The 14,741-nt window shown below is 64.8% G+C and overlaps 4 protein-coding genes across 4 annotated transcripts; all 4 read right to left on the reverse strand.

Annotated features, from left to right (window-relative positions):
* Positions 1-719: 719 nt before the first annotated feature.
* Positions 720-3,542, reverse strand: LMXM_02_0340 (conserved hypothetical protein; the record flags this gene model as incomplete). Its single annotated transcript, XM_003871584.1, has 1 exon — positions 720-3,542. One exon carries the CDS (start codon positions 3,540-3,542, stop codon positions 720-722), a length of 2,823 nt encoding a protein of 940 aa, XP_003871633.1.
* A 1,193-nt stretch (positions 3,543-4,735) lies between these two features.
* On the reverse strand, positions 4,736-7,903 carry LMXM_02_0350 (conserved hypothetical protein; the record flags this gene model as incomplete). Its single annotated transcript, XM_003871585.1, has 1 exon — positions 4,736-7,903. One exon carries the CDS (start codon positions 7,901-7,903, stop codon positions 4,736-4,738), a length of 3,168 nt encoding a protein of 1,055 aa, XP_003871634.1.
* A 1,811-nt stretch (positions 7,904-9,714) lies between these two features.
* Positions 9,715-10,860, reverse strand: LMXM_02_0360 (putative casein kinase II, alpha chain; the record flags this gene model as incomplete). The annotated part of the gene is made up of 1 exon (XM_003871586.1): positions 9,715-10,860. One exon carries the CDS (start codon positions 10,858-10,860, stop codon positions 9,715-9,717), a length of 1,146 nt encoding a protein of 381 aa, XP_003871635.1.
* Positions 10,861-12,319: 1,459 nt separating this feature from the next.
* LMXM_02_0370 (proteasome regulatory non-ATPase subunit 6,putative) lies at positions 12,320-13,909 on the reverse strand (the record flags this gene model as incomplete). The annotated part of the gene is made up of 1 exon (XM_003871587.1): positions 12,320-13,909. The coding sequence occupies one exon, from the start codon at positions 13,907-13,909 to the stop codon at positions 12,320-12,322; it is 1,590 nt and encodes a 529-aa protein (XP_003871636.1).
* Between the last annotated feature and the right edge of the window lie 832 nt (positions 13,910-14,741).

The following is a 14,741-nucleotide window of genomic DNA, read 5'->3' on the forward strand; positions in this document are numbered from 1 at the left end:
GAGGAAGGCGCGGCGTGCGAGGACGGGCACGCAGGTGGCGCTGCACGACGGGCCTGCGGACAAGCGCCCACGCGGACGCCAACACCTAGCGATGGACATCAACAGCGAAGAGGGAGAAGGGAGGAAGATCCCAGCGCACGACCATCAAGGCTTACACGCACACACGCACGCACGCACACCGTGGCCGGTGTACTGCGAGGGTGTACGATGCATAGACCACGCGCCCGGCACACCGCGTCGGATATCTATGCAGATATATATATATATATATATTTCCCTTCCACGCGACTGAGAGGAGAGGTGAACACAACGGCAAAACCTGCGCACCCATGGTGTGCAGCCTTGATGATGTCCCTCACCCGCCATGGAAGAGTGGGTGGTGGTGGTGATTCGGTGGTCCACGGGCGATGTAGCGAGCCCGTTGATCTAAAGCACGGAGAGGGGAGGGGGGCGGACGCTCTGTAGAGGGTGCGAGCGAGCAACGAGGTGGGCGGGCTCGCCACACGCCGCAAGAGCGAGAGCGACATGCGGAGACGCGCCAGAAGGGCCCGGTGCACCAGAGGGAGGAGGCGCAGGAAGCATCCCACAAGCCTGCCCGCGTGCGCAGACGCATGGACACACCCCCTCCCCTCCCCCACAGACACACAGACACCCCTTGCACCTTCTGCTCGTCGCCTCCCTGGGCATTCGTGCACGCCGCCCCCCTCCCCCAACCCCCTTTACACGCCGCATCGTCGACGCCGCTGCACCTCGTACCAGACAACACCACCCATCACCCCCACCATGCCGACCCCGTGTAGCAGGGTGAAGCGGCGACCATACAGGGCAAAGCTCAGCAAAATCGTCAGCGCCTTGCGCACGCTTGTCACGATGACGGCCATCACCCCGGTGAACTCGGCAACAATGCGCAGCAGGCACAGCGTGCCCATCAAACTCGTCACGGACGTCAACGCGATGAGGAGAAATAGGGAGAGGGAAAACGGTTCCGTCGACGGCGACGGCGGCGGTGGTGCGGACGGTGCCTCCCATGGCGGCCCCGGGGAAAGCAATGCGAGCCGCTGCCACTGCGGTCGGCGAGCCATCGATGCGGCGCACTCTACGGGCAGAGTGGCATTACCAGTGCGCCGTGATGCGGCCAAGAGACGCTCGCATGCTGCCAGCTGGCGAGCCTCCGCAGCGGTCAGAGCGCTGACAACGCCGCCTTCCCCCTCGACCACGGTGGACATCGCATTGGAGCCCATAAAGTCCCATAGTAACAACAGACAACGGTTGCACAGCCACGAGGCGCTGAGGCCACCGGCGTAGAGGAACGTGGCGATGCCGTTCACCATGAAGAGCAACTCCTGCGGCGAAGCCGGTATCCGTGCCGGCGGCTCTGTCGCCGAAGCTGCGGGCACCGTGTCCTGCGTCGATGACGCCGACACCGAGGCTTGTGGGCGAGACGATAACGTCGGCGGGAAAGGCGAGAAAGAATGTTGTCGATGGGGTGTGTCGTGCGGCAGCGGCACCGCCCCACGTTGCACGTCCGCCAGCGGGCGCACCGTCTCCCCTGCTGCGCGCTCGTGCCTGTGTGCTCCTCGATTAGACCTCCGTGACGGCCCTGCCGTTGCGTTAAAGCAGTGAGCCTCCTCCAGCACGTAAATGATGCAGTCGAGGGCGTTCGACGTCAGAACACCTGCCACGCCGATCAGTGTCACTATCCAAAGACCCGAAAGCCGGGGAACCTCTGCGGTGACCGACTGCAGCAGGGAAGGGGGCGAAGAAGCGAAGGAAGACGACAGCGGCAGTGACACGCCCGCCTGAGTCAGCCCAGTGACGATGCCCCGGCTGTCCCTGACGTTGGCAGCCGCAGCCGCATCGACAGTGACACTATATCCGCCTCTGAGAGAGGCGGACGCCTGCCATCGCGGCCCCTCAGCGAGAGCCGGCCGCTCTGCCGCCACCTCCGCCGACGCCGCCTTCGCCAGCGCGGCTAGGCGTTCCCTGGAGCCGCTGGTATCTGCGCCGGCTTCCAAATCTACTTGAAAGGCGTAGGTGAAGGCGATCAGCCCAGCGACGATGATGACGCACGCCATGATCTCCGTGTCTCGCAGGAGGCCTCGCAGCTGCCGCGCAAGCCACGCGCCCGCGGCGCGTAATATCTCGAATGGAGAGAGGCCACCATCACTGCCGCCGCTGTGCGACATGGGCTGGCGCACGCCTGTGGCGGCCGGGACGTGGCCCCGTTTATCGATGGGCGACTTGGCCCATAGGAAAGCGCAACGCTGCGCGAGAGAGGAGGCGCACGCCCATCCCCTCGCGGCGCTCCATCGCGACACGTCATCAATGCCACGACGGCAGCAGAAGCGTGGCCACCACCACCACGAGCGCCGTTGGCTCTCCTCAGGCGCGTGCGCAGATGTGAACGTCCGCCCCGCTGGGGGCGACACATCGACGGCGACAGTCGAAAAATCAGTCGATGGCGGCGAAGAAGAGCAGCCGGGAATACGTCGTTGCGACTCATCACGCAGGTGACGCTCGCCAGTGTCGGGGGCCTTGTCGTCCGCAAACAGCTCAGAGCCGCCGCCCTCACTGGATGCGCTGTCCGCGTCGTCGTCAGAGTCTCTCTCGTTTTCCGAGCCTGGGGCAGCTGCCTTGTGGCTGTCGCGCAGCCACCAGCGGTGCACCACGACCATGCAGAGCAGCTTGCTCGACTTGAAGATTACCTGCAGGGAGTAGCTGAGGAAGAAGGACGTGCGGTTCGTGAGGTATAGGCTACACGCCAAGAGCACAGCGATGCGCACGTACCAGTGAGTAGCAACGGTGGACGGATGGAACACGCGGCGGATCACCGAGCGCCATGAGGCACCGCTCACAGATGGGGAGTGGTGCGCCGCACCCGGAGTGAGCGCAGACCCCTTGCCACGGTCTACAGCATCCGCCGTCACAGCTACCGCGACGGGTGCGGCGTCCACCACGCTTGTGGGCGCACCTCGGCCGTCGCCGCGCGGGCGTGAGCGCTGCTGCCCCTGAGGTCGGTGCTCAGCATCGCAGACGGCACCTGGTGAATGATCCACTGCATGGCCAAGGCCCCACTCCTGCTTGTTGCTGCTGCCACATATCCCACGAACCGGATTCGAGAGTGGCTCATGCGGTGTCGTCACCGCCGTTCCCGCCCCCACTGCCGTCGCCACCGACCGGCCATGCGGGCCCTGGTGCTCCGACGCGGCTCGCCCAGGCGGCTGGTGGTACCAGCCCCACACGAGGAGGAGCCCCACGAGCACTGTCGTGCAGAATGTTTCCCCGCACGAGAGGAGTAGCAAGTTCGTGAAGCCGGGCAGATGAAAGATCTTCTCTTGCAGGGCGGAGGTGAGGACATGGAAGACAAGCACACCAGCGGCAAGCCCGCACAGCCGCTGCGTCGTCGGCTGTCTTGGTGGTGGTGGTGGTAGTGGCGGCAGCCACGAAGATGATGAGGGCTGCTGCCCGTCCGGGTGCTGTGGCGGCATCGTCTTATGCGAGATGGCGCTTGCTGAAGGGGAAAGACAGCGCTGACGGTCCATCAGTCTGCGCGTGTTTGACGTGTCCGTCCGTGAACAGGCAGCGCAGGCACCTTGCGGCGCTTCCCAGGGTGCCGTGATGAGCTGCGCACAGGCCCGGTTTTGTTCTCCCCTGCGGTTTCAACTTGCTGGCTCGGTGGAAGTCATATGCATAGTGCGTGGATGCGCTAGCAGTCGGCCTCTCATCTTCTCCGCAACTCGTGCACAGGGAAGCGCCATCACGCGAGCACTCGTGCACACTCGACCAGGCGTGCGAGAGAGCGAGAGAGAGAGAGAGAGAGCGAGTACACACAAAAACAGCGGGTGGGAGGGGAGAGGTCGGAGAGTAAAGGCGTGGTGCACATGCCACGCGCGCACTAGCGCATGCGCTCCTACGAGCGAGCCTCCCCCTCTGCTCGCGTCCCAGAACAGGCGGGGGCAGGGGATGGGGGGGGCGTGTCCGCCCCTCCGCAGGCAGTGTAGGCGGCACGTATTCGCCGCCTTCCCTCGAGTGGTCGACTACCGTTCGATTGCCGCCTACGAGACGCCAACCAAAGAGTCGAGGCGGGAGCACTCATGCACGGCGAGAGCGAGCGAGAGTTTGTCTCGGCAGGCCCGGCAGCGATTCACGTGCACCTCACCCCACCCTTCAGCCCAGCGCGGAAGGGCAGCGAGGACGATAGGGCAGGAGGCGTGGCGGCATCGCACTCAATTTCTTCTTGTGGAGGGGAGGGCGGTGTCCTCGTGGCGCGCTTCGGTGTATCCTACCTCGGCACAAGAGGCGGTAAGGGTAAGGGTATGGGGGAGGGGGAGAGAGACAGACGCGCACATGTGTGTGCCGTTGCTCCCCCCTCCCTCCCGTGGGCAATCACGGCGTGGGCGATGCGGAAGCAGGAGGCCGCGGATGGCGGTGGCTGCGTGCGCCGTGCGCCATCCCCCCCCCTCCCCACGCACCCCTCCCTCTCCCTCTCTCCCTCTCTTAGCAACGTCTCTCGCCAGCAAACACCCCATCTCGCGCTTGATGCCACCCCGCCTCACGGTCCTCCGTGTGAGCCTACAACAGCGGCAGCAGCTTCCAAGAGGGAAGGGGCCTGGGACTCCCCCCTCCCCCTCTCCCCGGCTCTGCCAGCGCTGCCGCTGCGGCCTTTCCCTCCCCTTCCGAGGCACACACACACAGGCGCGCACACGTCAACGCCGCACTGGGAGCACCGCCTCTATTAAGTTTCATAAAAGATACGTCGCCCCATGTTACGCATCCGCAGCGACGACTCCAGCGCGTGGCGCAGGTCGTCGTGCTCCATCCCGGTCAGCTCCATCGCCCGCAGCACACGTGTCACGTCATCCTCGCTAAGCGTGTCGCTGAGCTGGCCGGCGCGGGAGGCGAGGGTCACGTAGAAGAGATGCCACGGCTCAGGAGATGGGGACTGCGGACCCGTTGACGTCTGTGCACGCGACGACGACGACGGTGATCGCGTTGCGTCACTCTGGCGGCCGCTGCTGTGGGGATCATCGGTGCTCTGATGGTCCGCATGCAGTGGTGGCGAGCGCTCTGGTACCGCGGCTTCCCTGGGTGCACCCTTGTGCCAAGCGTCCCTGCATCCGTTGCAGCCGGCAGCAGCGGTGGACGCACTTTGCACAGCCACGGCGGGGTCGTAAAGCGGGGTGCCGCGACGACTCGCCGCCCTCAGCTCGGCATCCGCGCTGGAGCCGCTAGCCGGGGAAGAGGCGCCACCGCCACGAGCGCCACCTGCCCTCTCCCAGCGCTGCAGCGATGCGTAGGCGAGCAGCACACAGCTAATTTCATGCCCGCTGAGGAGCTCCACTTGCTCTCTGAACAGCGGCGCCGCGTACGCCATGAAGGCAGCCGTCGTAGGCGAGAAGACCTCGAAGAAAAGGATGGCCGTGCACAGCAGCGCCACGTCGCGCACGGCATCGCGGTCGCGGAAACGGAGAAGATGTTCAATACCAGCCGCCACCGTCTCTGTCGCCGCTGTCGCCGCCCCCTTCACCTCTCCAGGCTCTGGTCCAGCAGACACACTCGACAGCAGGTACGTCAGGAACACCTCCACATAGCGCTGGCCGAGGTGATATGGAATACGCAGCGCCACACGATTGCCGCCCAAGGCACCGGGCAGGTGCGGGCGATACCGGCGGTCTAGCACGCGCAGCGGCGACAGCTCCGCCTCCTCGACGACGCCGTTGCCCTCCGATGCCGTTGCAGACGCCGAGCTCGCACGACGCCGGCGGGCACCGTCGGTGGCGCCTTGCGGTGGGGTCTCGAAGTACACAAATGGAGTTATCAGTCGCTGCTGTGGACGGTGCCGCGGCTGTGCGGCGTGACGCGGTGCTGCCGTCGCCAGCACCTGCACGCTCGCCGTCGCGTACATGCACGCCTGGAGTACATCCATGGCCTCCCCCATCGACAGCGGTGGCGCCCACGCTGCGCCCATCCGGCCAGCCGCCGAGTACTGATGTGACCACCAACGCACACACCACTCGTCCAGCGGCATGCAGAAGTCTTCGGTACCTGTTGCGATGCAGTCCCGCCGGAACGCATCGAGTCCAGCATCCGGGAGGCCAGAGGAGGCGGAGGCTGCTGCGTGCCGACCCGGCACACCACCGTGTCGAGGGGTGGAGCTGTGGATAGATGGGTCGTACAGCGGAACACCAGGGGCCTCCTCGCTAGGGATGCAGAGGGCAGCGTAGAAGAGCTGGAAGAGTTCCGTGTTAGAGAAGAGAGGGGCGCAGGACCCAGACGACGACGGTGCACGACCGTCGTGCCCTCGCCACTGCTGACTACAAGAGTTGTGGTGGTGGTGGGGGGTACTCGCCAACAGGGTCCACCGCGCCATCTCGCTCCCGAGCACGCGCAGCACCTCGCGGATGCCGTACTGGCAGTTGGAGGACTGCACGTACACGTCAACGGCGGTGCGCGGCAGCGAGGCGCGGCGACCAATGCTGAAGAAGAGCTGCTGGATGTGGAGCAGGCGCCACAGTAGGCGCAGCAGCAGCAGTTGCCGCGGCGCATCTCCCAACGATTCGGGCCCGGAGGAAGTCGAGTCCTCTGCGCGTCGAGGCCCTGACGGCGGGGTGGCCACAGTTGATGGGGAGCTGCTGCGTGGCTCTGCTCGCAGGCGGTAGCCGCGAACGGCATCAAAATGGCGTGGGGTGAGCTGATGCAGTGTACGCTGGATCTGCCCAGCGTACTCGAAAAAGCGTGCGTCGACGGCGTCCACATCCTCGCCGGTGGGCGGGATGCGGAATGCACCGGCACCACCTTGTCCCTTCATCGACTGCGCCGCCTGCACGCTCGACGCGTCATCGCCAAGGCTGCCGCTCCGGGTGCTGCAGTTGCTTCCGGAGGCGTTTTGCCGCTGTCCTTGTCGCCGAGCGCGGGCCCAGGCGGTGAGGCTCCGTTGCACCTGCTTCAAGATGCGGTACGCATGGAGGCACGTCTGCTCGTACTCGCGCAGGCGTCGATTCGCAATGTACGCGGAGGTTTGTCGCCGCGCAAGCTCGAGGGCATCGTGGCGTCGCTGCGGAAGACTGCGACGTCGCCGCTCTCTGAGCTCTGGCAGCCTGCCTCGTTGGGCACTGCTGTCATTCGCCTCTCCATCCGTGCCAACATCATTGCGGTCGCGCTCTGGCAGATGCTCGCGGCTCCGCGGCCCGCCCTGCGCGTCAGCCCTCCTCGTCGATGCCTCCGGAGGGTCCAACGACCATTCGCCCAGCACCGGCGGAGCACTGGCACCGTGTCGGCTCGCCTCCTCCTCGAGCGGCGTCTGCTGTCTGTTCCTCGGCTCCTCGAGAGCCCTCGCAGAAGTGGCACCGGCTGACAGTCGCGAGAATAACGGCGGCGGCGACGACGATGATCGCCTTGTCGTGCCGTCGCTGGATGTGTTACGCGCTGCGCCCCCCCTCACACGACTTGCTCCCTCGACTGGAGCACCAGTTCGCGCGGCGCTACCGAGAGCATGCGCGCTCGGGTGGAGGTGAGAGAAGGGGTGAGGATACAGGGGGTCGCTGGCCGGCGGCGATGCTGCAGTGGTGCCGCTGCAGAGGAAGGGTGCATTGCGGGCACGAAGGAATACATGAAAGGCGTCGCAGGCGTGCGGGGATGACGACACTGCGCTCGAAGACGCGCCAGCGACGACTTGTGATGCACGACCCAGCGCTGACGCCGAGTAACCGTGCTCCTGCTCTTGTGGGCGCCCTCCGCGCCGCCCACGACACTGATCATGACTAGAGTTATGCGTTCCGTATTCACGGCAGGAGACCCGCCGCGCCGCTGCCACTGTGGCGCGCTCGCCATCCCTGGCGGCGGACGTGGGAGAAGACCCACTTGCGAGAGGCGCAAGAGCTCTGATACAGGCCTTGCGCATCATTACACCTGGAGCGTGCAAACGCACAAGAGGAGGAGGGGAAGAGATGAAAGTACTCGGACGTGTCGATAGGGGGGCGGGGGCGGGCGCTCCGTCGTGGAGAACGACCCCCGCACGAGGAGGAAGACCCAGGAAGACGTGGGAGAGCGAGCGAGAAGCCACGGAGAGGCAAGCACGGGCGGGAGACAGAGGCTGGAGAAGCAGATCGAATGGGGGAGGGGAGGGGAGGGACCACGCGTGCGGGTCGATCGATCACTGAGTCGGGCACGACGGCGCACTTCTTGGATGTATTTACACCCATTCCTTCTTGCTTTACGGCCGCCGCTGGTCCCATCGCATGCGCGCGCACGCACAGGTATATATATATATATATATATACGTGTGTGTGTGTGTGTGCCGATGGGAGTGAACGGGTGCAGGGACCATACACGTCGGGCTGACATCGCGTCCCCGCCCGCACTGCAGAACCGAGCGGCAACAGCGTCGTCCATGCAGAGACACGCACGCCTCGGCAAGCAGAGCAGGGCAAGATCACAGGACAGTGTTGCACCACGCCATCACCCTCCATCGTGCCCCGTCTTCCGACTCTTGTCGCCGCCCGCCCCCCACCACCCTCCCTCCCTCCCCCCTCCACAGACACACACACACGCGCACGCACGCGCGCGCACAACCTCCTCCCTACTCCTACCCTTGCCTGTCCTCCGTCTGTGTATACCCGTCCTGTCTCGCCAGCAAGACGAGAGGGAGGGAGGGAGAGGACGGAGCGTGCGCGGCGCCCCTTTTCCGTCTCTACCTGCGCTTAGAATTTTACGTGACCCGCACCAGATCCTTACCACCACTCCTCCGCTGGGATCTGGCGCGAGAGCGCGCGAGACAGCGTGAGTGCCCTCACGGGCGCGCAGGCAAGCAGGTACATGTATATAGACGCGTCCACCCCCCTCCATCGCACAGAGAGGCGCCGACAGCGCCACGGAGGCCTTCTCTCCGCCTCCCCCTGAAGACGTGATCGGGGCAGCGATACTGTCGGCTAGCAGCGACGTCGATGACCTTCATGGAAGCGCCAACAGTCCGCCGCCGCCCAAAGCCGGGCCGCACGGCACGGCACAGTGCCTACACGGACGACAGAGTCCGCAACGCCCACACGTGAAAGGAGAGGGGGGAGGAAGAGCGCGTAACGCACGTCGGTGCAAGCAATAAGGGCACACGCAGGCACGCACACACGCGCGCATGGCTGCTGAGAGATCCACCACGTAGATGCGATGAAGCAAGCGAGATGCTGGGAGACACGCATACAAGCCTATGGGCAGGAAGGTACGCACAGCGGGGGAGGGAGGCGGAGGGCGACGATGGTGTGCCAGCATACTTTTAAAGACGTCGCACCCCACCCCTCAGAGAACATCAACAACACACACACACGCACACACACACACACAGCGAAAGGCTCGTGGCAAGCCCGTGCAGCTCGGCACAGCGAGAGAGAGAGAGAGAGAAAGTGGCGGACGGACGGACGGAGGGACGTAGTGGAGGGGGGGGGGCGATCCACAGACGAGGCGGCACTGGCGCCCACACCAGTCGAGCTGGCAACGGCATCACGCCTACCCAATCCGTCCGACTCGGCTCTCTCTCCCCCCCCTTCCCTCCAACCTCCTCCAACGTGTACTATTGGCATATTCAGAGAAACGCGATAGCGTGCGTGAGCATGCCTCTCCCTCAGCCCCCCTCCCCAATCTGGCGGCGGTGGTGGCGGCGGCGGTGCCGTATAACCCTGGGGCCTTCGGTGTCTCCCCCCCCCACACCCACCCCTTCCGTCTCGCTCAGTGCTGTGCCACAGGATAATGCTCCTGCGCGTCCCTCGCCAGCGCATCACGCACGGGAGCAAAGAAAGGGTGCTGCATCGCCTCATGGGCCATGATGCGGTCCTGATGGTCGAACTGCAGCATCTTATCCAGCAAGTCCAACGCGGTCGCGTCGCACCACGACTCCTGCATGGACCCCCTCTTGATGTACCGGCGCCAGTCGACGTGCTCGTCAGGGAGGGCGCTCATGCTCGACTCCACGACGCGCGATATGCGGCACTGGTACTTGTCGAGGTAGCGGTACAGCGCCTTCTTGCCAAACACCGCTACAATCTGGAGGAGCTGATCCTCGTTGTTGGCGCCGACGAAGAAGGGGTCGCTGCGGAAGAGCATGCCAGCTAGCACGCACCCGAGACACCAGATGTCTAGCGAGTAGTCGTAATGGCGGTAGCCGACCAGCAGCTCCGGCCCCTTGTAGTGCCGTGTTGCCACACCACAGTTGAGTGCCTGCCCGTGGATGTAGTACTCGCCCAGCCCCCAGTCGATCACACGAAGGATCTTGCGCTCGTGGTCGATCATGACGTTGTACGGCTTGATGTCGCGGTGAAAGATGCCGCGGCGGTGGGCGAAGTCCAGCGAGCGTAGAATCTCGTACAGGTAGTAGCGCATGTCGAAGTTCGACAGCTTGTTCGAGTAGAGAAGGTTGCGCAGCGTCGTCGGGTTGTGCACATACTCCGTGACGAGCACGACCGTCTGCGACTCTGCGTCGCGCAGCACATCGAGAAGGCGGACAACGTTGGGGCCACCGCAGAGGTTGCGCAGGATGCTGATCTCGCGCAGAATCTTCTGGTAGCGCACCGGCTTCAGCAGCTTGAGGACACACAGGCATCCGTTGTTGCGGTTCCGGCCACGAAACACCTCCGAATACTTGCCGCGCCCAATCTTCTGCAGCAGCTCGTACGGGGCCAAGTTCGCGTTGAAGTCCACCCGCGCATTTTTATAGTCCCAGTAGCCGACGCCGCGTTGGCGATACACGTACCAGAACGGGTGCTCGTACTCCTCCGGTTTCGTTTTCTTCACCTTCGCTTCGTCCCCGCTGCCGCCCCCGCTGCCGCCCTGCCGCCCACCGTCGGTGCAGTGGGCTGCGGCGTCTACGTTGGCCATGTCGTACGGCTTCCGCTCGGAGCACTGAAGGGTCGAGTGATATAATAGAGGGAGGGAGAAAGACACAGAGAGGAGAGGTGCGTGCTTGCTGTGGGGCGTCGGTGGAGGTGCAGAGGCCCACCACGAGGAGCGGGAGGAGGGCCGTGGGAAGAAAGTCGTGACATGATGGACGGGTGTGCGGCCCAAGGTGTTTGTCCGATCGGCAGGAAAGTCATAAGAGTGGGGGAGAGGGGGGAGGGCCGACACGGACCGAAGAAGGCGCGGCGACGTGCGCGCGTGTGCCGCCGTTCTTTCCATGTAGATGCGGAACGGGAGCAGGCGTGCGCATGCGCAAGCCCGACCCCTGCATGCAACCCGGAAGCGGAGGGGAGGGGGCATCCCTGCTCGTCATGCCCGAGAGCCGCCCCCGCAGCGAAACACGTCGTGGAGTTTGGGTATAGATATAAAGAACGACATCGGAAGAGGAGTGCCGCGACGCGACCCGCCGTGCGCCACCGCCCACACACATACACATATATAGAGAGAGAAGATGCGCGCAGAGCCCGAAAGCCCGCGCACCACCGCAAGGGCAGGCCGGATTGCGCGAGCGCAGAGAGCGAAAGGACGGGGCGGAGCATGGCGGCAGCGCGGGCAGAGGCAGCAACGTCTCCTCAGGTCGGCGGCACTGTTGTCAGTGCGCTGACGCGTGTGCCGAGCAGTGGCGCCACCCCGGCCCTCCTCCCACCACCACCACCACCACCCTCAATGGGAGGAGGGTGATGGATTCACCACAGACGCACGCATGCGTCGCGAGTGGCCTGAGCAGCACTGCCCAACCCCCCCCTCCCCCTTCCCTTGGTCTCCCCACGTGTCTCCGCCTGCCAGCACACACGCCTTACCCTTACACCATCTATGACAGCCAACCACCACTGCCACCGCCACCACCTCCCGCACGCCTGCCATGGCGGCCGGCAAACCGAACATCGGAGGAACAAAGAGGGGGGAGGGAGGGAGGCGGCGCCTGTCCTTCGCCGCACGCTGCCACCGAGTCCCTGGCACGACTTACCTCCAAGGGGGGAGGGAGGGAGAGAGAGAGGGAGACGAGGGTCCCCCCCCTCCCATAGGGGGCCCTCTGCGCCGCCCACCCACACACGCACAGCATCCTGCACAACCACGCACGCATGAAAAGCGCAGACTCTTACGCAGCCCACCGGCCACAACACCCACGCACGCACGCACGACAGGCGCAACCATCCAAGGCCGATTCCGGACCCGTGACCGCCCCGAGCACAACGGCACACGTCGCCATCAACACAGGGGAATCGCGAGCACACAAGAGATACACGGAGAGGGAGGAAAGACGCCAGTGCTGCTCACGACCCCGCCTACCAACCGTCACCGTCGCCTCGCCCCTTGCGGCCACAAGCCAGGGGGTGGGGGTAGGAAGTGGAGACCATATGCTGCACATCGCGCCCTTGCGTCACTTGCGCTTGTCGCCAGGCCTCCTCTGCTTGCTGCCGTTGTCCGACTTTCCGCTTCGGTCGGCGGCGGTGTCCTTGATGTTGCCGACGCCGCCCCGCCTGTTCTTCCGGTTCGCCTCCTCATCCTCCTCCTTTGCCTTGGCGCCCTTGTGCTTGGCGATGTTCTCCTCGACGAGCGTGTCGAACTTGCCATTCACCTTGTCGAAGAGCGCCGTGACGAGCGTGTTGTAGCACTCCAGCGCTGTGAGCGCGTCCTGGTATAGCGTCGTCGGTGCCTGGTCCGCCGCGGCGGCGGCGTCAGCGGCGTTCTCGTAGAACGCCTCGCTGCCGTCCATTCCTGGCTTGGACGCCTCAGCAGCCTCGTCGTCGAAGACGAGAAGGCAGCGATGCTGCTGATCGACGATGCCGCGCAGCTTTCGATCCAGAATAAGCTGTGAAAGCTTCTGCTCGACCACCATGGCGTCCAGCTTCAGCAGGTTGCTCACGTAGGTGATCTGCACGCGGTTGTACGGCGACACCACCTTCAACAAGTGTCGCTCCAGCAGCGTGTTGTACATGTCGTTGACCTGCCGACGCACCACCTCGTCGGCGAGGAGGTTTGTGTCGTTGCTGCCGCCGGCGCCGGACTCCGCCGCCTCGGCGCGGCACTTGGACAGGATGCTGTTGAAGAGATGCGTGTCCTGCTTGTTGTAGGCGTCTGCGATGCCGCGCAGCGCATCCATGTCCGTGCCCTTGTACTCCAGCACGCTCTTGGACGAGAGCAGCGTAGCAAGCTCGTCGGGGCTGTCCGTGGAGATCTTCGACAGGATCATGTAGCGAAGCGAGCGGCGCGCCTGGCGTGCCTGGTCACCGAGCTGGTGGAACCCCTCAAAGGCTTCGTATAGGTAAGAGTACGCGGTCTTGCTATCTTTCTCCTCCGCGTGCAGCACGCCGGACTGGAGGTCGATCTCTGCCTGCGAGAGAGGCGGGCAGTAGATGCTGTTCGCCGTCGTGCGCGCCGAGACGAGCGCCGCCCTGGCCTTCTGGATATCCATGACGGCGTAGTAGAGCTTGCTCTCCAGGAGGTGGATGTCGAGCAGCAGCGTGCGGTCGTCCAAGCGGCGCACCTCCTTGAGCAGCGCGCTCAGCGACGCCAGGGCGTCGCTCTTGCGGTTCTCAGCGAACAGAATCTCCACGTAGCGGAGCTGCAGGCGGTGGCGCAGGAAGGTGCGACGCTCCTTGCGCGCCCAGTGTACGGTCTCGAGACACACCTCCTCCTGCTGCCTCAGCGGCACGCCGCACTGCACAATGTGCTCGAAGAGTTTGCGCACCATCTTCGTTGTCTTCGCCTTTGGCAGCACCTGGAAGAACGGCCGCACATCCGAAAGCAGCTGGATGGCGGCCTCGCCGTCTTTAGTGACCGTCAGCAGCTCCGCCAGTCGGTACACCGCCTGCTCCTTGGCACGGATCGAGTCTCCGTCATCCACCGCAACGTCTGTCGTGACGATCGACTGCAGCAGCTCGCGCGCCGTCGAGCGGTCGCCCCTGCCGTAGTGGTCCTCGGCCACCTCGAGGGTGTGGGCACAGTCCACGGAGCCGCCAGGGATCATGACGGCGACTTTCCTTCGCGCTGTGTAAGCGGGGGCGTTGGGAGAGGGCGATGGGGGGAAGGGGAGGAGGAGGGTGCGGGCACCTCAAAGGTCGCGCGATAAACGCTGGAAAGGCTCTCTGGGTCTACCTGGGTCACCCGGACGCAGCGCTTCGCCCGCTTCGGGTGTGCACACGTCCCTTTGCTTGGGCGCGCTGTGTGTATGGGCCCTCGACGCAGACGCTCACGGCAGCACAGCTCTGGAAAGATGATCCGCGGTGCGACGCCGGAGCGAGCAGCGCAGGAGGCACAAGGGGGAGAAGCGGGGGAAGGGCGTATGCACCACACACGAACCCTGCAATGCCAGCGAAGGGTGCAGCACGCGCCCACGAGAGAGCGAGGGGCTGGTGATACGGCTTCAGGCAACGTGCACTGCCGGGGACACGTACACGGACGCGGAGGCGTGACTCTGTCGGAGAAATGCGATGCCGTGAGGAGGAGGGGATGGGGGATGGGGAGGGGGGGAGGAGACCAATGACGGGGCGTCAGATGAAAATAGAACAGGGAAGGAGAAGGGGAGGGCAGGAGGGGGAGGCCACAGCCGTAGCCGTATCTGTCACGTGACGCCCAAGCAGAGCAGGACGGGATGAGGGTGCAGAGGAGCGGAGAGGGAGGGAGGTGGCGAGTGGCAGTGAGGTGGCGACGCATCCCGTTCGGGAACGCGACGGAACAGAGAGTGGGAGGGGGGAGGAAGAGGAGGAGCGGACGGCTTGCTGATGCATGAGCGCACCCTGTACGTCATCGAGGGGCGACGTGCCGACCGCCCTTGCCCTCTCTGTCGCCTTTGTCAGCAT

This window comes from Leishmania mexicana, chromosome 2, assembly GCF_000234665.1.
Source record: "Leishmania mexicana MHOM/GT/2001/U1103 complete genome, chromosome 2".
Lineage (NCBI taxonomy): Eukaryota > Euglenozoa > Kinetoplastea > Trypanosomatida > Trypanosomatidae > Leishmania > Leishmania mexicana.